Source organism: Myripristis murdjan, chromosome 3, assembly GCF_902150065.1.
Source record: "Myripristis murdjan chromosome 3, fMyrMur1.1, whole genome shotgun sequence".
Lineage (NCBI taxonomy): Eukaryota > Metazoa > Chordata > Actinopteri > Holocentriformes > Holocentridae > Myripristis > Myripristis murdjan.
In genome coordinates this window covers 15,828,166-15,853,441 of record NC_043982.1, presented here as the reverse complement: position 1 = coordinate 15,853,441, position 25,276 = coordinate 15,828,166, and the positions used below count along the sequence as shown (strand labels likewise).

Genomic DNA, 25,276 nt, shown 5'->3' with positions numbered 1-25,276 from the left:
TTTTCAGAAAACACAAGGCTCTATGGCAACTTGACAAAAAGAACTTCTAAACAGCGCATGCTTTCCTCGTTGGGCAGCTGGTGTACCAATTATTGTCCAGCCTGTTATACACAATAGTTAGATGCCTTTAATTGACACAAATAATGTCTATCTACTTCATAATGCTCTATCTGTCTATGCCACAGACAACAGCAACCAAGTAAAAAAGGGTCATTCAATTCCGTTTATGTGAAGAGGCACGAGTCATCACTAAGATAAGATATGCTAGGATAAGATGAGATAAGATGAAACTTTGATCATAGCAGTGAAACTGAGTTAACATAGCAGCAAACAGCAAAAGGAAACAAAGACAGAGTAGAAATAAGAATGGTGGATATAGGGGGTTATATACTAAGCAACTGACAATTTCAGCATCAGAGCTTTTGAAGTAAAAATGTCTGAGTCAAGGTATTAAGTGTGCATGGATTACAGCATTAAGAGAGAGTAGAAAATAGCACCACCAGCAGCACTAGAACATACAGTACTTAACAAGAACTGTATAAATTAAGAACTAGAAGAGTGTACTCAGTAAAATGTAGATCTTCGCCAGGCATGTTTGTCTTACTTGGCGTGAAAATCTGGACAGGAAAACTTCCAAAAGACCAGCAATGTAAAATGTCAGTTTCAAACTGAAAATGCTGACATTATCTGTCAATGCGTGTGTAGCTTTCCGCAAGTAATATCAGAAAATGGGATATGCAAGCAGGGCATCCGTATCTCCCTTTCTCCAGTGCTCATATGTAGGTGAAAAACCAGCTGAGGAGTTACAAATCAACTGTGGTATAAAACAGTGTTTGAACCACGGGAGGTCCTTGATCATACGGTCATTACTGTGCACAAGAAATTTCAAGCTGATGGCCTGAGTAGTATGTAAGATTAGCTGTGGACAGACACACACAACTAAACACATGATCCCCTGCTGGCTGTTGTCTGGTGGGGATAACTTGTATATGTACAAGATTTAACAAATGACAGAAATATGAGGAGAAAAATGTGAAAATTACAGCATATATGCATGATGTGTACAAATGTGCTTATATTGATTTTAACAGATCTAGAGAAGCCCATACATAAGTCCAGAAGTGTCCAGACATAGACATGAATTAATCACATATATATACTTACAAATGTAGACAACATATAATGTGTGGGAAGATTTTAATATGTGCATTGATCTCTCTTGTGGATAGACCTGGGACAGAAAGAGCCCAAGACACCCTTGTGTATACTGTGGTAAGATGCTTCTCAAGATGTTTTCAAAGTGCAGGATGTAACATAACATGTCATTCAATACAGCAGTTTTTAAATTTTGGTCAGAGGATGCCTAAGAGTCACTGAGGGGCTTCCAGGGGGTTCTGAGCTAATTGAGGCGTAATACAATTTCACTGTCACTGAATTCACTAGGAAGTGTTAGGATAACAAAAATGTGCGAGTCATTATGTTAACATTATTTTTTAATCTGACCATCTCACATCTATTTATCAGTGCTCAAGTATGACGTCTAAACAATTTAACACTTAACACAAACCAAATTTCCTTTTCATATCAGGGTCCCAGGGCAAAACCACTTCAGATGGGAGTTTGCAGCTTAAAGAAAGTCAACTTGGGGTCCAGAGCATGAAAACCTCTAATTAAGTAGACACTTAAATATAAAGCAGCACACGAGTGCATACATTTTTAAAATGGGCCACCCAGGAACCCTATACTCGGAAATGATAGTGCCATGCTGTACCTGTTGAACTATGACGGACCACAAAAGTATGTAGTGTACTGCATGATTTATTCAGGAGAGCATACTAATATGGTATACGATGATATGACCCGGACTCACAGAGTGTGAGGAACAGCCTGCAGACAGCCGACTACAATCCTCTCAACTATGACCTCACAGTTAAGGGATATGACAAGGTTCAAACAAGCCCTGCAAAAGCATGATGCCCTTTATCTAGGGTTAAATCATAAAATAACAACCCTGTGGCATGTGCCTGGCGGGTAGAAGAAGGAACTGGGGAGCATGGAACAGCTGGGGAATATGCCGCTTTAACTTTAGGAGTGCAAAAGGACGTTTTAAAACACTGTTTGCATCCTCTGACTGCAGCACAAATTAGTATTTAGTCTGCAGCAGCACTGCGACAAGACACTATTTATTTTCAATTATCCCTTAGCTGAGAGAGATGGGGGCAATGTTGTTTTGTTTTTCTTCTTGCCCGGCAGATCGCGTACCGTCTGATTTGGTTTCCTTCTGTTAAATCCATCCTCAGGCCTCTGCAGAGCTAAGAAACATCTCTGACCATGAAACATTAAGGGCTTCAAGGACAAAGAGAGCGATTTTTTTTTCAACTACTCACTGAAAAATGTCAAAATATACAGAATTTGGGGGTTAGGCTTGAACCAGGAAAGAAAACAGAATGTATTTTTCTCTCTGTCATTCACTCTGTCCCTCATACTGACTTGATAAACACAGGAGAGAAAGTATTTAGGACAGATTTATAATGATGTGGCCAGCCAGGGAAGCCTAGGGCCACAACAACTTTACATTTCACACGTAGCAGGTGACAGAGGCTAACTGAGTTAACTTTCTACCCGGCCATGCCTCCTCTCCCCTGTGGGCCTTGGTATATTTGTGTGCCTATGTGTGTGTGTGTGTGTGTGTGTGTGTGTGTGTGTGCATACGTGCGTGCATGTGTATGTACTCAAATGTATGTGGTCATGCTTCTTCACCAGGATTAGCTTTTAATAAGACTGGTGTGGACCCTGAGCACAGCGCTGGTCCAAATAAACAGAGTAGGTGTTGATACTAAATCTTAACAGCAGCACCCAGGGGACGTCACACTAAACCAGACGTAACGACTTCCACAGACCCTTAATCCTGCTGGGGAATGCCTTCATCACATGAGTGCATATCACTTTCACCCTCATTCCTGTACTGGTGTGTGTTTAGAAAGACTGGGCTCACGTAAATCAATGGAAAAGACACAAATACTGATGTGGATCCAACCATAGGTAGTAAGTATTAAGCATGGAGGTGAACCCAGCACGATAAAAAAAAAACTCTATAGGGCACCGTGTTCAGCAGCGTACAAATTTGTGTATCCTTGCTGAGGTGCTGTATTGTTTATGTGTCTACACTCCACCACAGTGGGGGCGCAGGAAGATAAAAGAGCCAACCGTCCGTAACCTAGGGAAACCAGAGGCAATGGTGACAAAAACAACAGTAACAGCAATGGTTGTGGTGGAAGGGCAGCAAATGTGGCCGAGGGAACAGGATTGAAGATTTCAATGCTGTTGTAGCGTATCTTGAACTGAAGTCATAAAGATGAGAATATCCTGTTACAAGCTCAGCAAAACTAAGCTCAAAACAATTGATTGTGACCAGAAGCTGCTTGCACAGAGATATAAACAAAGGGAATGAATTGGAAAAGGAAATGGGGAGCCTTGTCCATGAAGCAACACAAGCAGTCATGATATTTCAGAACAAATGCAGATGATCCTAGAGTGTGGTCCTCTTAAAAGAAACAGCTTAGCCTATAATGGTCACACTAGTTTTAGCTGGCTGTCAAATATGAATTTGCTAATTTCACTTAGCAGCTAAATCAGTGTACTGATCTTATGCATGCCGCTCATTTCCACTCTTGTCTTTGTATTTTTGGTCACTGAACTCCATAGCAAGGAGCCACATTGATTCTATCTGTCTATGCCACATTGGCACTAGCCATGTGGAAAAAATGACAACGTATGGAGTCCCTAGCTCACTGTGTTGTAAAAAAAAAAAAAAAAAAAAAAAAAGAAGAAGAAGAAAGAAAAAGAAAAACAAAGATGAAAAATAATGATCCTTTGTTAGACACTGCACCAGAAGTGGAAAGACAAAAGTGGCAAGACAGTGGCATACACAACATACCAAGGATAAGCCTTACTAAATTAAAACCAGCAATAGACCAGCACAGCCTAGCAACAACCAGCTGAGACCAGCTATCATCTCAAGCTGGTTAAGCATTTTAGTTTTTGTTTTTCCATGAGGTTTGAAACTTCATCTCATTTTTGTGTGGTATATTCTGCTATTCTGTTTTGTGTCAGCATATCAGAACCTCTTGCCAGCTACATCTACACCTCCAGTATAGCTCACCTCATTAAACAGCCAGATAAGTGCACCAGACATGCAGGTTTGAGCTGGTGACTTGGCTAGTGAGATGCAGTCGTGGTGACAGCATGTCACACTGCTTCCTCACAGATTGTGATGGGTTAGCTCCTGGGGTTATGGACATCATGTGGAAGTTGCAATCCAACACCTTTTATTGATGAGACGGGAAACCCAAGCATCAAGAATGATAAACTACATCTTAGATTTGGAGTACCTGTCACATTTGACCTTTTGACATTTTAATATCTCACACTTGAAGTGGAAGTGTATATACTTCCCCACATCCTCAAAGAAACAGAAGCAGCAAGAGACAAAGAGTTGACAGTGTTGAGGCATTTATGGCAGCAAAGGATGTATGAGAGGGTGTAAAGGAGGTAGAGGAGTTCATCCCTGAGCCAGTGCTCTCACTTATTGATTAAAACAGACCATGAAAGACAATATCACCCTGGAGGTCATTACCTGATTAACCTCCACTCTTCAACATTTTAATCAGCTGCTGACCTGTGCGAGCTAAAACAAGGAGGCTCTGCCTTCTCTGCTCTCAGCGGGCCCTTGGTGGAGGAGCTGCTGTAATGAGAAAGGCCTATATCGCACCTGATCCCGATGGGTTCTCACATCACACAGGGGAAAAGTAGGAAGTCTGTTGGTGATATAATGTAAAACTAGGTCTGGGTGATATGGAAAAAATCAAATATCACAATTGCTTTGACAGAATACCTCAATACGGATATTGTGGCAATATTGTAGGGATGCCTGTTGGTGCTTCCATAAGATATCTCCATAAGCCAATTTTATTTACACTTTACTTACATTTTACACTAGATCACAGTAATGACAGTACCAGATGACAGACAGCTATAACACAGTACAGATTGCTACTCCTTGTGTAGGTTTCAAACAAATCATCAAACTTTGGTTTATTAAAAGGGACAAAATAAGAATGACATCCAACTTGAGCTGCATCTTTGACTTGATTGTGGTCATAATGCCTGAAAGAGAGCAACGTGACCCTTGCTAAAGCTCTCTGCTGAAACACCCCTGCTGCTGCTCCGGCCTGGATCATGCTGCTCTCTCTCCTGTAAACCATCAGATAAGGAGGTCTATCTAATTCATATTCTAATTAATATGAAGCCACACTTCCTGCTCCAAAGGGCTCCAGGGGAGGACATCATTCATCAGGCATTATCTCCGAACCAAAAGCTTCCCATTCTGCCCTGCCGCCAGCCAATGCTGCTCTCTCTCCCTCTGCCCTCGCTTTTTCCTCACACTCTGCCCTTCCTTTTGTCCCCTGGCTTGGCTTTCATTTCCTCTCATTTAACAGAAAATATGTGCAAGTGAAAGATAGACATACAGAAGGAGGGACAGGTAGGCGTGTATGTCTATATGCTGAGAGAAAAAAAAACAAACAAACAGAAAAGCAAGGGATAGGAACCGAGAAAGGAGACTGAGATTCAGAACTGTCCAAATTGCCTCAAGGTGGAAATCTTTCCGTTTGTGTGGGAAACTGCAGACTGGATCGCCTCTTTTTTTGGAGCAAACCATGTCTAGTACCTGCTTCTTTCTGTTTATATCTCTGGCCTGTCCTCATCATCACTCTATTATGCAACAAGAACATGGCAGGGATCCAACCCAACTCCTGTAAGTATTAGCCTGTACCTCAGAACCAGAGCCAGAGCCTTATTTATTATATTTAAGCCAAACTTTATTAAACTCTCCTTTGATTACGCATTTTTGATGTAGTAAAAAATTGTCAGAGAGAAAGACAGATGGCTGGCGACAGAGAAAGACCATTCTTGGCCAGCATACTGCAAAAATGAGACAGCAGTTTCTCAGAAAGGGACTCGGTAGCACCACATTGCCCCGGGCTGAGCCACTGCTGACACAGCTCACACTAGAGTTATACTGCTGGGGGCGCGATGTGAGCTCGCTCCCCTGGGTGGCAGTCGCTGATCCAAAGTAGTTTCCTTAATCACTCCGTCTCCTCTTCTTCCCTTTCTCAGCTGAACATACAGAAATTGCTATGTGACAAATGTTTATTCTGTGTTTTATCTTCCACATACTGTAGATAATAAAGTATATATAGACTTATGGCATGCAATGTAAATCGCAAGGGTAGAGGTAATTAGTTACGTTTACTTATGCTACGGTAATTGAGCAGCTTTGTTGTGTAATTTGTACTTTTTTGAGTATTTGTTTAAAGACAGTAACTCCACTTTTAATCAAATGTGTTTCAGCTGAAGTATCGTACTTCACTACAATTTAAATCTCATCCATTAGAGTGCAACATTTTGCCAGCTCTCCATAATCATTAGTAAACAGACCATCAGAAATTGGCCAAGTGTAAACCCATTCATGATGAACCGTCAGTCTGCAAAGAAAAGAGGAGTAATCTGTCTTTTTTTCAATACAAGAATCAATGTGTAGCTTTGTATTTTCAGTCAGTAACAAACTAATGTTCATATATTTTTATTAAGTAAGTATCCACCCCAGTACTTTTACTTCTACGTTTTTCAGCACAAGTTACAGTATTTCTGCTAAAGTATGATGTTTTAATGCTCTTTCCACCCCTGGTAGTTTCAGATGTTACACAAGGGAGAGGAGGGGAGGAGATTTGGGGAACAATGTGTGTCCCAGGGGAAATGGAGAGTGGCGGTGCTAATGTGTCTGCCCAGAGGTCACAAACTGAGGCAAACTGTGACCAGAGGGAAAAAGAGTCCTGAGGGACACACACATCCTATAGTATCATCACTGTGTTTGTTTGCACTGGTTCGGTTTGCTGAGAGAAAATGGAAGTAACGCTCACTCTCTCTCTCTCTGTCCCTCACTTGATCAAGGTTGGCAGCAAGGTGGCTTGGTGGTTTAAGAGGCCACACTTCAATAGCAGTGCCCAGGTTCAAGCCTCCATGTTGGCAAGTGTCCACACTGCTGAAGGGTGTCTGATCCCAGGCAGCTGCAGGAGTGCTACTCTGACCTCCCAGCGGAGCGAGGTGAGCAGAAAACAAATATCCTTGTGGGAATCAATTGAGTGTCACATTGTCTCCCACTTTCTAATACCACTTTAACACTTTTTTTTAAACCTGGGACTACCTGCTAAAAAAAGGCATATGACACGATTCACATTAATGATGGGAATACCGGCTCTTTGACCCAGCCAGAACCCAAGAGTTAAACATGAGGGTGCATTTTGCCAAGGACTCTATTTGGATTCATAATAGTCGGGGAGCCAAAGTCTCAAAAATGGGTTGAACCTGACATGGTCTGCCATACTTTTTATTTGTGTTTTTTCTGTTAACTTTGATCCTAAGAAACAATAATTGTGGCCATTTTAGTGTATACACCCTGTATATTTTTATCAGAAAAATGTTAAAAACGATTTTTTCCCTCAAATCCTCAGTGGGTTGGGTAGGCTGTCAATAAATGCATTCCCAGATACACAGAACACATGTGCTGACAACATCCACTGAAAAAATAACTCTTAAAACACATTTCTTAATTATTTTGCATCAACTCAATGCAAACAAATTAGGCGTTTTCTCACTTTTTTTTCCCAATATTTTCATCTTTACTTCATTGGCAATCAATTATTCCACCAAGTTATGACATCAGTCAATATGCCATTCTTTTCAACAAACTGTATACTCATTCCACAGAAAAAAAATGATAAAAATCCAACCAAAATCATTGGATCTGTGATGATTTAACTACTTGTTGGCGATCAACAGGCACAGACCTTCAATGGAATTTTAGACAACTCAGAATTCTGAAAAACATGCTGGATATTAAGCATCATAGCACACTTACACACACAATCAACCGACAGTAACCAACGGATTTCAAAGCTGCTCATCATCATCTGTGGTAAGTGACTTTATTGAGCTTTTGAGACTTTGGCTCCCCGACTATAATGAGGTTGCCAGGTAGCCAGTGATATATAAAACAAACAAAAAAAGCCTGTACGACTGATCACTGTGTGTCTGCTGGTTTTGTCTGAGGTTCTCGTCAAAGCCAACTGGACAAATCTGAAGGCAAATTTCGGCAGATATTTGCAGCAGGTCAACAAAAATCACCTTGGGCGCCCCAGTAGCTCCCCTGATAGAGCGTGTACCACTTGTTAAGGCGGAGTCCTGACCGCAGTGTCCTAGGCTCGAGTCTGACGTCAGAGAATTTGCTGCAAGATCACCTTTGCAGATGCTACTTAGGTGTAATTTTTCTAAAACATTATTGGACCCGTACCAAATCAAAAGTATCTGATCCACATTCTGGGCATAACTGGCTAGTATAAAAAGAAGGTTTTTGTGGTGGAAGATGAGTGTGAGGTCTTTACAATTGCATGATGCCAGTTAAGGCAATTGTCTTCATCAGTATAATGGAACAGGTGCATTGCATGTGCAGAACCGTAATAAACAGAATAATAATTGAAACAAACAGAAAATGTATCTGGCAAATAGAGGTGAAGGGTTGGCTGTTGTTTCCCATTAATGCTCCTACATCTGTGCCTGTTCTGTCAGTAGGTGGTGAAATCTGAAAAGCAAAACCAGAGCCCATTTGAGAGCAGTGAGAGAAAAGCACATCCAAAGAGCTTGTCTTGATTGTTTGTGTTAGAAGCACTGTGTAGCTGACAGGACAGAAGTGCGCTTTTATCTCTAAGTGGACTGTGTTTCCAATAAGGTTTAATAATAAAAGTTGCTCTGATTGAACTCTTGCCTGTATTCCAGTGTGCACAACCCTGTCATGCTGCTACAATGAAATAGTATTTCATCATATTTTACATCAGACTAGCCCTCATTTCAGGGGCTTCTCGTCATTCTGGTCCCCTGCCAACTGTATAAAATAACTTAAAGGAGGAGAAAACAAAATATAACCGTCTAAAAGCCTACAGAGAACTGTAAACAAGTGAATGAGAGTAATCCCCTCCCAGAGCTATTTTCAAGTGCTTTCCTTCCGTCTGAAGCCGTGCAACATTTCCTGCAGATCTGTTCTTTGTACTCTGCCTCTCCACTGACGCTGGAGGAGTGTGTCTCGCCTTCGCCCCAAAACACCATCCCTCACTCAGTCTTCGTCAGCTCACACGCACATGCATACATACACACTTTTTTCTCGACTCTCTCTCTTCCTCTTTCTCTCTCTCTCTCTGTCTCTCTCACTCTCTCTCTGTCTGACACACACACTGCCTCTCTCTCACTGTTTTCCTTTAGCAGCTCCTGACAGGTGGTCCTGTGGGGCCCATCTCAGTCTGCAGTAGGCTACATCTCCCACTAAAGCCTCTCCATCTGGGTCAAGTCAGAGAATAACAGGCCTCTGAGGAAGAAGGAGACAGAGGACACACACACACACACACACACACACACACACACAAAACGCAAACACAGAGGCTGATGTGGAATTGTGTATATCAATATGCCTACAGCTTTGTGTGTGGTGCTCCCATGCTCCTGATGAATGTGCACACATTAACATTCCAGTATGCGTGTGTGTGTGTGTGTGTGTGTGTGTCTGCGCACGTGTCATTGTGTATCTGTATGTACAGTATGTCTGCATTCTTTGTGCATTTGTGTGTGTCTATGTGTGCACGTACAGTTTTACTCGCAGTGTGATAAAAACCCAGAGCCTTGAGCCATAACAGAGTCTCTTCACAGCTCCCTAATTACATAGGATGGCAGGCAGCAGTGGCAGCATTTAGACCGTTCTAATACACTAAATGGTTCCCCTGAAATGTTGCGTACTGTCTTCCCTCCCTTGCCTCGCTCCAATTTGAAGTCAGCTTGAATTAATAGAGCTATACTAATGCACTGTAGGAAAAAAATCAGTGAATAGTAACTACTCTGACTATCAAAAAAATTAAAAATAAAAAACACAAAAACCCTTGTGGATAAGCAGATGAAATTGAATGTGTGTGTGTGTGTGTGTGTGTGTGTGTGTGTGTGAGTGTGTGTGTGTGTGTGTGTGTGTGTGTGTGTGTGTGTGTGTGTGTGTGTGTGTGTGTGTGTGGGGTGGGGGTGGGGGGGGGGGGGGGGCTGTGAGTGAGTGAGAGAGAGAGAACATTTTAATTTGGATTTTACTGAACTATTTAGAACATCAAAACATACTACTCAAAAATTCCTTTTACACCAGGCAAAACTAAAGTTTTTCAAAGACAAGGAAATTTGTCTGAAGCGCCTTTCTTAGACAGCCTAATGAGATTTTTCTTTTGAATTCAGGGAAAGCAGCCAGTGCTGGACATGTAAGCGGGATCTAGACCCGAGCCTTGGGTTTTGCCGTAAAAGCCAGCTGGTTGTAGCCAGAAGCGTGAATGTATCGCCAGGACAACTTGCCAACATATTTATGCTTATGCCATGTTACATAAATATGTCCTCTATGTGCATCCCATGTTCTTGACGCCAGCCATCTGCCAGCCAAACACTGCTTCAGGCTTTTCATTGAGCTGCTCTGGAAGCTATTAGTGGATAGTCAATACATATATCCTCATTGAACATAATTCTTTATTTTCAACATAATTTATTTCACAGCCTTTCCAGACCCAGTAGATGCAAATAAAGGACAGAAAGAGAAAGAAAAACATACAAAGAGTGTGTGGGAGCTACACTGAAAGAAGGTAACAGCTTATGCCAGGTTGTGTGATGATTTCCGCTCTGACAGGATTGGACGCTAACGAGAATCTTTTCCGTATGTCACTTTGCCAGAACATTTGTATATGCATGGCATGTGACATCTCAAGACAAATTCTCTTTAATATATTATATGAGATGCTCTGTTATCAATGTTCACCTTGCATTTTCAAAAGAATCAGCGGTGTCAAGAGAACCCCACAGTATTTCCCTCCCAGTCACAGCCGATGCATTAATGCCATGGGACCTGCTCTCTATTCATCATCACGAACAATTAATTCAAGGCAAATAAAAAAAGCAACTTCAGCTCTGTGTTCATTCCCGCTCAGGGCTTCATTCACATTTTCTCCGGTCGATGGTAAAGAGGTAGCGAAAAGGCAGTACTGCTCATCATGTAATTGAGATATTGGATTTCACAACTAGCAGTGCCTGGTGCAGGATGTTCCTATTTGTCCATGTCTACCTCCAGACGTCTTTAACAGCCTTGAGGTTTAACGCTCATCTGAGATACATCGGCCTACTGGGGATAGAGGCAGGTCCCCATTGACGACCCATCCGGCAATTCACAAATATTAGACATGTCCGGAGCCAAAATCAAAGGCTACAAAACACCTGATCAAATTCCAATCAATAAAAAGCGAGCATTTGTAGAGGTGGTAGGAACAGAGCCTTTGACAAGTATGTTCACCAACTTATTAACGTTTAGACTTGTGTTCAATAAACACCATTAAATGAAACAGCAAGGATGTGGGCTATTTTTCTTAAGACACAGTAACCACTTAATAGTCTTAACCTGCCTGTACTGGGTTGGTTTTAGTCACTTCAACACACTGATTGCGCGTGTGTGTTGCGTATAATATGCAGATTGTATAAATAATCGGATCGGAACTTGATGTTGACAGATACTAAATATTGAATGATTCAAATCAAGAGTGGGGACAAAGGACATTGATCAGGACATCTGTCACAGAAACAAACACACACACACACGCACACATTGACTTAGGTCACTTTTGTTGACATTATATTGACTTATATTAATTTCCTAGAGACTTACCCTATGCTTAACCACTGACATAAAAATCAGCTTTTTTCCTAATTGGGGTCATGGGTTTTGTCCTCATTTTGTCCCAATTGGACAAGCTAACACCAACTAACTGGTTTTGAGCCTAAAAATTGTCCTCAAAAGCATAGCTAAGTAAGGCACACATACACACACACACTTCCCTACACAAACCTTCAGTAAATACAGTGTGAGGACCCTGTACCCCGTGTCTTTGCTTGCTGGTTTTCCTGTGTGTTGCAGGGCCTGGTCTCAGGGTGGACGATCATCATAAGCACTATGAGGCACACATGGGCTCAGTGTGTCTATTTAAGGCTCGCCTCCACCTCTCCAGAGTGATCCCCTCTCCATCGCAGACACGGCTGCTTTCCATTTTTGTTGGTCGCAGACATTTCCACACATACACATGCTTGCATTACTGGTTACCACGTTTACTTATTCATTTATGTATTTATTTTGTAAATAAATATGTTTTGTATTGTGGAAACTCACCTAGTCTTTCACTCTTTGGCACAGCCTGGGAGCCAGTCTGTGACAACCGCAAAGCAAGCAGACAATCTACTTTCTAGACTTCACATTCCCATTTATCATCTCAACAATAAAGGGAGCACAGAATCCCAGGATAGTCGTATTCCTCACCACTGAGCTTCATGTGCTTCCTCCCGCCGCACCGGGCAAGTCAAAATTCAAGGTGCCCCTCCCCCTATCCGTCCTGCGCTGGCTGCGTCTTCCACAGCACAGTCAGGCCTGCAGCAGCAGTAGTCAAGCTGCGGTATCAACTCACTCAGCTGTGAAATATGGCTGACACGATTGTGTGCAAACCGCAATTACTGCTAGAGTCCCTGACAAGAGACTACAGAGCACTAGTTGTTCAGTCAACTATGGAATATGAACTGGTGAACCCTGCATGTAACGCTTCTATTTGCCCCAAAACACAATCACTGCAATGTCACACACAGTTCTAACTGTTTGCTATAGAAAGACACTGGCAACAATGTGGTACAGGGAGAGCAGAGCCGAGCCTATTTGTGCCGTTAACAATAACTGACCAGCAGAGCAGGGAATGAATGGAAATGTATAGTGCCGGTTTGCCTGTGGTTCCAATACAGACATTTACTGTGGAGGTTTCTTCAGCTACATTTTCATTGTTATAGTGCGAGTTATTATTGTGACACTTGAAATTCTGAAAGAGTTTATTTCTGGGAGCAATATGAGTACTGTACACGATAAGAAAGGCTGGTAAAAATGTGAATGTGTGTGTGTGTGTGTGTGTGTGTGTGTTTGAGAAGACTAGCATATGCAGTGGCAAACTAGATGTTTCTAATTTTATAACACATTGGATGCTTTGGCAGGTAATCCATCACATCCTCTAGTTTCAGAAGACTATATTCTGTCATTGCGTTAGATCACGTAACTAGAAAGATGGCTCTCGGTGGGGTGCGTACCTCCACCAATGCTATTCAGTTCTTAAGATCTGCCATTTCCGCATCACGCAGTTGACCAAATGACTTTTGTCAGTTCCTCCTTCAAGCTTTTAATTGAAGTTCATTTTTGTTTAAGTTTTAAATAAGTACATTTATACAATTCCATTAAACAGTTATGTGTGTTTGTGGTTGATTTAGGGAGTATTTCTGTTATTGGAGTTGTGCACCTTTTTGTGGTAGGCCATACGCACCACCATAGGCGGAAATCCCGGGGGGGTCGCGGGGGACAAGACCCCCCCCCCCAACCACCAAAAAAAAAAAAAAAAAAAAAAAAACCTTGTTAACACTGTTAAATTTTTAATAATATAGTAATGTTCAATGAAAGCACAAGGCAAGCAGTGCTAATAACAAAAGTAAAATAGTGTTTTTTTAGTGTTATGACACCCATGTTTAAGCTAATAGCTAATGTTTCCAAGCTCAAGCGTGTGCAGGACAGTGAGGGAGAGAAAGGACAGACCACAGGAGGAGCAAATACTGAGCTTTTTAGTCTTTCAAAAAGTCTGTCAGGATATTAATGTCAGAAATAGTTCATATTTTACTGATATTTTGAGTTTGTCTCTACATAGATATCTATTTTTTTGCATTTTAAGTTGCATTATTTTGTGGCATAGTTTCATTTCATTTTCTTATTTAATCTAAAAGGGACAGTGCACAGCTCAACATACTGTATGTCACTATTTGATGCCATATCTTGCTTTGTTTTTTGTCGACACTATAATAAATATGTTTTTTGAAGAATAGCTTGATGTAGTTGAATTATTCAAGGTATTTCTTCTAGTTTTAGAGCTTATTTTGAGTTTCTAGTTCTTGTAAAGCTACTTTGATGGACTGTAGTGGAAATAGAACAGTGAGCAAAGACATTTGGTTAGAGGATTATTGATTTTAATACCATTATTTAAAACATATGAACATGCTGAGGGCTCAACACTGTACGGCAAGTTTCAAAGGAGCGTGATAGAGAAAGAGGTAGGTACAGTCGTGCCAGACAGCAATTTTTTCATGACCCCTCCAGGAATTACTCCCTGAAATTTTGCTGTTTATTGCCCCCCACCCCCAATAATGAAAAGGGATTTTCGCTCCTGTTCATCCACCATACTACCTTTTGGCCAATTGGTGTGAAATGTTAACCAGCTCCTCCTTCTCTCATGGTCGAGCTTTCCACAAAATTTTGCCATATACGTGAATCCGTTTGGAAGTTATGCATTTTTTCACAATAGGCCACACCCACTGCCACGGCCCATTTTGGCCAGTCATGGAATTTCAATCAGCTCTTTCTTGGCCTGTGACTAACCTTTCCACAAAGTTTTGTGCAAATCCACTGACAACTTTTTGACATATCCTGCCGACAAACAGGGAAACAGACCTGGGGTTAAAACATAACTCCCACCCAACTCTATGAGCTCAGGCAGTTACTGATATGAATTGCACCTACCTTTATTCAACACTGTATTCACTGTCAATAGATGGACTGTTATTGCTTAGAACAGATTTTCTGCTGCTTGCTTCCTCTGCTTGCTTTATGTATTTTACCTAGTGTAAACTTACACTGAGGAGAGGCACAAAACATTTGAGAAAGAGATGAAAGACGACATGTCCCTGGCCAAATTCAAATTCCAAGCATTGTGATAGCACGATGCACATCGCAGCCACTAAAACATCCCCAAGAAACAGAGGGGTAAATAAAACGAATGAACAAAGTAAAAGGTGTGTATTATGAGTTGCTGTGTTTTATTAAATACGCACAAGGTTTAAAGCTACGATTTATATGGACAAATAAAGTCTGGATTGTGGCTGTAAACTCAGGCAATACTGAGAAGACCAGAAAGGACCACAGGGACAGATTCATAGGCTTGATCACTGCGTTCATCAGGGCTGGGACTGCTCTCTCTCCCTGGCAATTATCTCACTCTATCCGGGAGGCAGCAAAAATGCAGCTGATCTGCCTGACATGTAAAACTTGTATTGAGATGATGAATAAATAAAAAAATTATAAATAAATTGTAGATGATGATATTTGTACAGAAACAATAACTTGATTTTTTTCTCAGTTTTTACGTACATAGCAAGAAACTGTTGCTCTCTCTCTCTCACTCTGTATGTGTGTGTGTGTGTGTGTGTGTGTGCGTGTTCAGGTGGTAAGCACATGTGTTAGCTGTGAGACATGCGTCCCACCAGATGGTGGTGGTTTCTTCAGTCTTATGTGTGAATGTGGGCTTTATCATCTTGGGGGAGCTGATGTTTGCTAATGATGGAAGGTGGAAACATTTTGTGGGCTTACTTGAATCCCGTCAAGACACACCCTGCATTCAAATGCAAAAGAAAAAAGTAACCGGCACCCACCAATAATGACCATCTCTTCATTATTCTCATAAATAAATGCACAGGAATACAGAAAATAGAGGTACAGGCATGTAATGAATACACATGTACACTGTTTTACCACCCGCCTCCATAACATACACAGCATATCTATGAACACCACCACCATAATACCAGCGTAAATTATCCACCCTGGGACCATTATGATCAAAAGACCTCTAAAACACTGACGTCTGAAAGCTGCGGTTTCTCATCATTGTTTCCTATTAGTTAGTCATGAATTAAAGATTTCACAGCAGCATCAGAGGGCATGAGGGTGGCGGCTGTAGAGACTAGAGAATATTCCCTTGTCATGTTCACAAATATCCACACAGGCTGAGGTTTCAAGGACCTTAGAAAGCTTCTTAAATATTCCCTAAAATAAGCTTTGTACTTAACTTGAACCTGCTTCTGTTAAATGTAATACCACATTCAACAATTCCATGATTTAGTGGCTGTGAGATTCAGGGACGTCGCAAATAAAACATTAAAAAGACAGTGCAGTTTGATGAGAAAACATGAAAATAACCGAGGGGACAAGGGAAGGACTTCAAAAAATGTTTTAAAATTAGGAAGCACTGAATCCAACATTCTCTTGGGCCAACAGTCAGGGCCCAGAGCAATAAGATATGCCACTTAAAGCTGAAGCAGACTCTGAACCAAAGTGTGCAAACTCATGCACACATGCATTCTCTCCACCGCCACCCCCTGCTCTCTATCTCTCTCACACACACACACACACACACACACATACAAACCAATCCCTGCAGAAACACTGGCCACAGAGCAAGGAACCAAGGCTGCTAATGGGCTAATTTCACTCCTAATTAGAGGATTAATTTGTCCATTTAGGTCTGCATGAGAACTGCTCAACTATTAGAGGGTAAAACTGGGCTGGGCACAGCCAACACCATGCCTCTGCGCTGGTCTGATATGCAGCCTTTAATCCACTTTTCATTACATAAATGATAAAAAATGGCATTCCCCCTTCTCCCCTGCAAAAAAGCATGTTTGAGTTGTTGTTGTTCATCCACCAGTCTGTATTTCTGCATCACACAGACATCAGATTCTCTGTCTCAGTCAGCCAGTGAGTCATCTCTCTTCTCCTCCCTCTCTCATCTGCTACGGTAAAATTTATGGCTCATCAGGGTCACAGGGCTGTCACAGAGAGGGCCTCATAAAGCCTTTCTCTGCTGTCCTGCTGCTGTTACCATAGCTATCTGATCCTAATGGACAGTGTCGGGGTACGATGTGTATGCACTGACAGTGATTTGTGTCCACTGTCAGTTAGGTGTGTGTATGAGTGGGTGGGATGCTTGTGTGTGTGATAGGGCACTGGAGGCTTGCAGTTAAAAGGGGCAGCTGCTGCCCTCATGACCGCGCAGTGGACAGAGCCGTGTGTGTGTGTGATGAGCAGACATCAGTGTGGAGCCCTGGACAGATTTGCCCTGAGGCTCAAGGAGATTCATCATATATTCAGCCATCAGCATGCCACTGGGATGTTATTGTATTGTGTTATACACACACACACGCGCACGTACAAAGATACATGGACACATATAAACTATACACACACAAGTGCTTACAATCCTAACATCAATCAAGAGTCTCTGCACTGCAGAAAAACTCCATCTTAACAAGTCATTTTGTCATAATATTCAATCTAAAAAATCTTGATTTTCTTACAATAAGTGAACTAATCTGCCAGTGTGATGAGACAATCCCACTTGTTTCCACTGCAATTCCACCTGTTTAAATATGTTGAAACAAGGCAGAATAAAGCAGACCGGCCTACACGGATCAACAAAATGACATTTTATTCAAGAAAATTCTGGAGTGGATCAACACTGGAAAGAAGTGGGATTATCTCATCCCACTGGCAGATTCTTTTCACTTGTTTTATATTAAGAAAAATAAGAGTTTAAGGTTGAATATGTAACTAAATTACTAGTTAAGATGGAGATTTTTGTTTGCAGTATGGTTAGTACATGTATTGCCAAGTCCACTGAAAGATTCAGGTGGGCTACTGTGTTTGGACGCCTCTCACAGGAATCAAAACACTTGCTTGTGCACACAGCCTTGGTGCATATTATTTGACAGACACTGACATTTTACTGGAGCCAGAAAAAAAAACTTTTTTTTTTTCCCTTGCTGTTGAATACTGTGGAATAGGCATCAGTTTGAGAAATGGAATCAAATGGGATTGAATAAAAGTACACTGATCGAAAAGTAACAGTAGACTCAGTGTTTTTTTGTATAGAATTCACCGTGTCAAGGGGAAGTCAGGTCAACATGATCACAAAGGCAGACTGTAGACACTCCCACACACACACACACACACACACACACACAGAGAGAGAGAGAGAGAGAGAGAGAAAGAGAGAGAGAGAGAGAAGCATTATGAACACTGACAATCATTGCATAGACGCAATCTGTGTGTGTGTGTGTGTGTGTGTGTGTGTGTGCTTGTTTATGTGCATGTATCCACCTGTCAAGAGCACCGGCACAGTAGCAGCCAGCTGTAGAAACGGTGATAGATGGTAACTGTGGTGGAATACAAGGGCAATGACAGAGGGCAGAACGTGATTATCTTTATGGATTGCACATGAAATATTGTATTTACAGTGGAGCGTCCCGGGTCTGTGTGGACAGGCTTTGTAGAGACGAGCACATCCCTTGGATCAGGCCAGGAGCACACGCTGGGTGCTACCTGTCACTGCAAAGGTTAATGGATGCAGCGGGGGTTGCCACATCACCACTGACTGAGAGAGAGAGAGAGAGAGAGGATACGGCGATGGTGGAAATGGTGCATTAGCCCTCTGTGTCCGCCACCCACATCTGTTTTTAGCTTACAGCTCTAAACAGATGAATTTACGAAGTATCCATCATGGTTATTGTTTCCAAAAGATGAAATATTTGAACTAGTGCTTGGTGCTGTGCAAGCTGAAATGCTGATGCTTAGCTTTAGAGGCGAACCTATTACTAATATTACTGATATATATCACTTGTTATATATATATAGAGAGAGAGAGAGATGTGTGTGTGAGTGTGTGTGTGTATGTATCAGTCCTCCAGCCTTTTGTTGATACACATCATTTATTTATTTTATTGCATCGTGTTAAGTGCAAATGTGTTATGCAAATTATTTTTCAGTAGACTGGAATGAAATATTTTAATTAAATTGAGCTGAGTCCATTTGTCACATAATATATTGTATTCTTTATTGGTCTACCCAGGTGTTGCATTAGATGGTGTTTTAAGCTCCACTTATACATTTTCAGGCACTTCTGTAGAGCACTGTGTATTGTGATATGTATTGTACTATGGGGTCTTTGCCAACACCCAGCCTCAGTGTCGGTAGTAAAACATGTCTTTCTCTGCTCACTAGAGAATCCTGTGATCACTACGAAAAAAGTTTGAACGGGTCACATACCGCAGGTGTTAATTTATCCTGCCCTTTTCTCAGCAGCGAGTGCTGTGCTGAGTCCCAACTCCTAAGTCAATAGGAGTTGGGATGTAAGACCTGGCTGCAACTGGCAGTCTGAATACAAGCAATGAGTGTATTTGATTGTCTCCATCCAAATGAGCCAAATAACTCTGAAGTGCTATTTGTTTTGTGAAACATATAGCAATTGTGTGTCACGGAAATCCTAAAATATTCTCTGCAATTACAGCTACAGAGCTGACTCAAACTTTTTGCCTATGAGCACAAGTCCCCGAGGAGCTGAGAAAAACATATTTTACTACTGAAAATGAGTGGCATTCCCCTTTAAGCACTCCTGAGGATAAACAACAGTGTCTAATTTCCATTAAAAACAAGGAGAAAAGAGAAGGCAGCGCTGAAAAGAGAGGCTCCCAGTGGATATGCAGCCTTCGTATTCTCAAGACGTACAGTATAGGTCAAGCACTAGCTGGCACCGAGATAAAACCTATCCTCTGTGGCTCAGCTGATTAATGCATCATAGTGGAAGGCAAGAGCAGCCATGGACTAGAATTCATTTACTGGTATCACTGACAGTAATTCAATGCAAAATGAAAGACTTCTAGGTTATGGAGAGTGGAGTAAGCAAGTCACTCTAAAAGAAATATTTCCCCATGCGCTGTTTCGTCCACATGCTCCGTGCAGCTGCCTACATCCCACTCTCAGCTGCATTGCCAGCCTTCAAGGATACAAAAAGAATTGAAGTGCACCCAGCGACATTCACAACATTTATTTTCTACCTCCCGACACTTCAGCAGTGCAGCCATTGTTCCACTCTGCAAAAAACATCTATCTTAACAAGTAGTTCAGACTCACATTTATTTAAAATCTTTCTTTTGATCAAAGAAGTGAAAAACATTTTCTGCCATATATATATATATATATATATGAGACTCAATTACTTTTGTAGTCTATTCATGCTTACCATCAATTCCCTGAATTGCAGCTTATGTTATTTAACAGTTTTACAGTTGTAAAAAGTACATTTTGTTAACAGAGGTCAAACTGATGGTATGTGACAGTCTTTATCAGTTAAGCCTTCAATAGGAATAAGAAGCACTCGGAGATTTTTTATTATTATTATTATTTTGAATTGTCAATTCAATAGAGCATAAACCATGCTTCCTGTTTAGAAATGAAATAAACAGACTAATACATCAATAAATGACACAAAAAGAGATGACAGAAAAATAACATGAAGCTACAGCTGATGTAACCACGCCAGTGAGAACAATGACTTTGCTTTTAAGAAAGTTTCACTGGTGAAGTCACTGGTGAACTCTTGCAAGGAACAACAACAGAGACAACAAAACAACAAACAGTTCAGGCTCTCTGTGCCAGATATAGTGCCGACTATCAGAGTACTTGGTGTCTCCTTGACAGGTCAATCAAGCACTTACTGCAATCTCTCTCTCTCCCTCTCTCTCTCTCTCCCTCTCTCTCTCTCTCTCTCTCCCTCTCTCTCCCTCTCCCTCTCTCTCCCTCTCTCTCTCTCTCTCTCTCTCTCTCTCTCTCTCTCTCTCTGAACGTATAATCCATCACAGTCACAAACAGCATAACACTGCAGCCTGGCTTGTATTTCCCCTGGCTCTGAGTATTTGCAGTGATAAGGGTAAATTCACCGTTGTATTAGTATTACAGCAGAATGGACTGGACAGAAATGACATCATTAAATAGTTAAGCTAAAAGACAAGGATTTCCTTAACATACAGTCGTACAGTGTATTTTCTAATTACAGTGAGCACCGACTGCACCGCGTATCAGTCTTGTATCAATCTTCTTTTTTTCCCCAAAAGTTTGAAGTGAGGAGAATTTCATATTCTACACATCAGCTCTCTGCACAGTGGTGCACACTTTTCACCACAGCTACCCAAATCCATTTTCCACCATGATATGAAAACTGACATGAAATCTCCCACCATCGAGTCATCACACTCCATATCAAGGACTGAGTTCACTCTGCTGCATCACAGCCAAACATGCTGCTCAGGCACTCCTCTCCCTATCCTCACTTTTTATATTTCTTCTTCTTCTTCATATCCCTCTAACTCGTTTCCAGCATGGATACCAAGAATCTCAAAATATTGAAAGATCATTAAAATTACAGTCCACGGTTTACTTTAATATTTTATAAGAACGGTTTGGCTGAATCAATTGGTTAACTGTCCAGCATTTAAGATTAGCCGCCTAAGCTCTCTCTTTTAACACATCGAGAGGACCCTCCCAGCAGCCAAGGAAGCTAAACACCAGCTTGAATTTCAAGCTGAATACACATACTTAAATGGTTTGAAATAATGTAAACTCCAATTATTATGAATCACGATGCAGTGCATTGCCACCCACAGTTGGCAGATGGGTTGGTGCAGTGGTGCCAGGCCTGAAAGAGTCCAGCTGGTGTATTAGTCACCTGCCAGTCAGCGCTGGGTCGAGGCCAGAGACAGAACAGCTAGCTTGTCAGGACAGAACACTGCATGCTACAGTAGCAGCAGCACAGACCAGATATTACTTATTACAGCTCGCTAAAGCCAGGGAAGCAGCAGCCACAGACTGACATGAACATCTCTGTACACTAGTAAGCACAGACTATTTCCATAAATAAGACATGCTTATTACAGAGAGAGAGAGGTAAGAGGATTTTACTCTTTTACAGTGCACAGTGTGTGACCAATTTCTCCTCGTACCTCAATGATAGGATATTTCTTTTGATCCTCAGGAGCCTGAATGATGCAAATCTCCCTGCCTGGTCTAAAGGTGCACAGAGGGAAAAGGTAATGGCTCGAAGAAGTAAAGGGAGAGGATGGAGATATGTGTAGCTGGGTGACAGGGGAGAAAACAAATGATTGACAGCCAGCTTGGCCAATATCCAAAATTTAAGATTGCAACATTGACTGATATATCTATTATACCCATCACATTTTTTGCTATTGTGTTTTATTGCATTTTATTTTATTTTCATTTCTTCTCCTAAAATCTGAAATTAAATTGAATTTTCACATCAAAATTGTCACGTGTTTCATCAAAATCATCTATGCACAATGCCACTGTTATTCTGTGACCAACTTTTTGAATTTTATTTTTAATTAAATAAAACAACCAATCTGACTCAAAGAACAATATTAAATCAAATGAGCACTTTTGTGCAAGGACTGCAAATAACACAGTCAACTGATTATTACGTGACATTTAAAAAATACACCCACATTGAAACCCACATTCGAACGCCTTAAAATCAAAATAAGTTCTTCTGCTTTGGTCTGGCCACTTTAGACCGCTGTCCCCGGGGGAGGAATATTGCTGCAATTGAATGTTGTGATATTTCGGCACTATTTTATGCGCTATACTACAACATAAATATTCTGTGGTATTCACTTCCATCAGCCTAATGAGAAGAGAGAAGAGAAGGGGTGTGTTCAATCATTATAAATCAAGCGAGGTTATTTGAGACAATAAGAGAGCATGAAATAGATTAGGAGTGCAGTGTTCACAGTTTGCATGACCTCGCTTTAAAACTCTGAGTTTTAACATGGGACACCCACCCAAACAGGTTACAAACACACTCCTCCCTGCTTCTCTCTCCCGCCATGAGCGACAGAAAGAGAGAGACAAAGACAGAAAGAAAGAGAGAAAGAGGAGAGAACCGTGTCATGTCAAGTGTCTCTGGACTGTGTTTTTCATAGCACCAAGGAGGAAAAAAGATGTATATATGTGTATTTGAATAAGTGATATGCTGCTGTCATCTATCCTCCACTGGCTCCCACTGAACCAGCAGAGCAAGAGGAATCAGAAATTCAAACAGGGACTCTGAGGTCATGCTGCTGTTCCTGTTATGTATGAGGACGATGCTTGGCTGAACACTGTCTACCTTTATGCATGATACACTTTCCAAAGCAACACTCACACACACACACACACACCATACACACCGGTAGGAGTATGGGCTACACCATGCACTACATGACAGTCGATTATGAGGTTTTCGGGCTCTCTTATGGAACACAGTTGCGTCCGACTCTTTGGGAGGAGAGAAACATTACACCACTTGGATGTGAAACTACCCTGAAACATCCTGTGATCTGAGTTCAGAGACTATTTCATACATGATAGGCAAAGCTTTTCTACCTAGAATGCCAATAGGCGTGTTAGAATTGAGCAACAGTTCAATGATTTTTTTTTTTCCCCCAATCTGCTCACACAGAGACAGGAAAAGCGAAAACTCCTAAGACTTTGGACTCACTTTGGCCCTGTGGTTTCCAGGTCAGTGGCTGTGAAAACACAAGACACTGGAGTTGTGATCCAGGGTTTTTAACACACTCTGAACATGCCCCAAAGCTGAAAACACATTTATGGATGGTTACGGTTTTCAGGCCTGACAACTCACAAGTGTGACCAGCAACACAGACTTATCGGCGCATTGCAAGCTCATGTTAGTGTGCTAAGACGACACCTAAGCACTTAGACAGGCTGCAGAGGTAGACGCCATTAAATGAGATACTGTTTATTCATCACTAAGGAATAGTTTACACAACTGTATGATGCTTTGCCTCAATCAGAGGACTGCTGCATTAAAATCGCCTCCTCTAGGTTACACTGCATAATTTTTTCTGATCCAAAACAAGAATTGCTTTGCCTCATAACTAGTCGCATTACCATCGTGAAGAACTCCCTCTTGGGTGTTATTGCTATATTTAGTCTAGTCAGATTAGCAATAGAGAGTGGGTGGATACTCACCACAAGAGAGAGAGGTCTTTTCCACGACACCACCCCTATCAGTCCAGAGAGCAGCACCTGGGAGGGCAAAGACACGACACAGATATGCTGTCAGCGTTGAATGATACTCAGCGTGAAGTGTGTGAGACCACAGATAAGCAGACGCTCATACAGATTCTGTTCTGCACTAATACACACCAACACAGCAAAAAGCAACAAAAAGTACACAGTACAAAGATATCAAACATTTATGTGTGTGTGTGTGTGTGTGTGTGTGTGTATATACATACATACACAAATACATATACACACACACACACACACACACACACACACACACACACACATAAATGTATATATATACATGATATATATATATATATATATATATACTGTATATATATACTGTATATATGTAGCAAATACACCGTGAGGTTGACATAATATACAGATCAGGCTGTAAACGTGCCTGTGTTTGGCAGTTCCCTACCACTCTGCCATCGGGGTGGTCACCAGTTCTCACTGACTCAGACTCACTGCTGGAACGTGTACTTGTGTGTTAACGAGCCATCCTCACATACCTGGATAAATATTCAACAGCTCACACTCCTTTATAAAATCATCCTTGGTTAGACTCCCTCCTATTTACTTAGCTTACAAGTGTCACTCCACCCTTACAATTCCTGGACCTCCACACACACCCTGCTCGACATCCCCAGAGTGAACGGCCAGACAGGTCACTTCTCATTTCATCTGGCTGCTGCCAGGTCGCTGAAAGAGGACACTTTCATCTCTGTGCCAACTCTTTGGATATTCTGTTTTATAATTCTTTAAAGACCACCAGAAGCAATATGACTTTGTTTCAACGCATGGCTCTGACATCCACATGAGCCTCAGTTTGACCAGTGAATCATCACATTTTGGATGTAACCTTCCTGATGGCAAATGAAAAAAAAAAAAAAAAAGTTTATCTTCCGCTTGAAAGAAATAGCAATAGAAATGCAAATGCAATGTTAAATGTTTTCACAGTATGCAAACAAAAGGTATTAAGCTTTTAGATTTTGTGCTCCATATAGCTGGAACCAATTACCAGACGTTTGATACTTTGGTTGAGACGAGACAATCCAGGAATCTGATAGCAGAAGTTGTTCATTTTAAATGTGAATGTTGTTATTGCAAGTGACTTAACTGATGATTGTAAACATTGTCCTTTTCTTATTTAAATTTCTGTCAGTGTACTGTATGAAAACGCAGCACTCTAGAAAACATTATCCTGTCCCTGTGTGTGTTTTCCTCATAGGAAATAAAGGTTAAAACAGTAAAGGTTAAAAAATGAAAAAAATTAACCCATGGATTCAATCATTGTTTTTGACTATGATTTGATGTTGTTTGATGTTTTTG

The 25,276-nt window shown here is 41.3% G+C and overlaps 1 protein-coding gene across 1 annotated transcript in view; it reads right to left on the bottom strand.

Annotated features, from left to right (window-relative positions):
- The window catches only part of fam189a1 (family with sequence similarity 189 member A1), a 104,012-nt gene that overhangs the window by 28,279 nt on the left and 50,457 nt on the right, over window positions 1–25,276 (bottom strand). Inside the window, exon 2 of the mRNA XM_030045327.1 lies at window positions 23,897–23,953. Within this exon, the coding sequence (XP_029901187.1) occupies window positions 23,897–23,953 (57 nt within the window). The remainder of the gene's footprint in view (window positions 1–23,896; window positions 23,954–25,276) is intronic.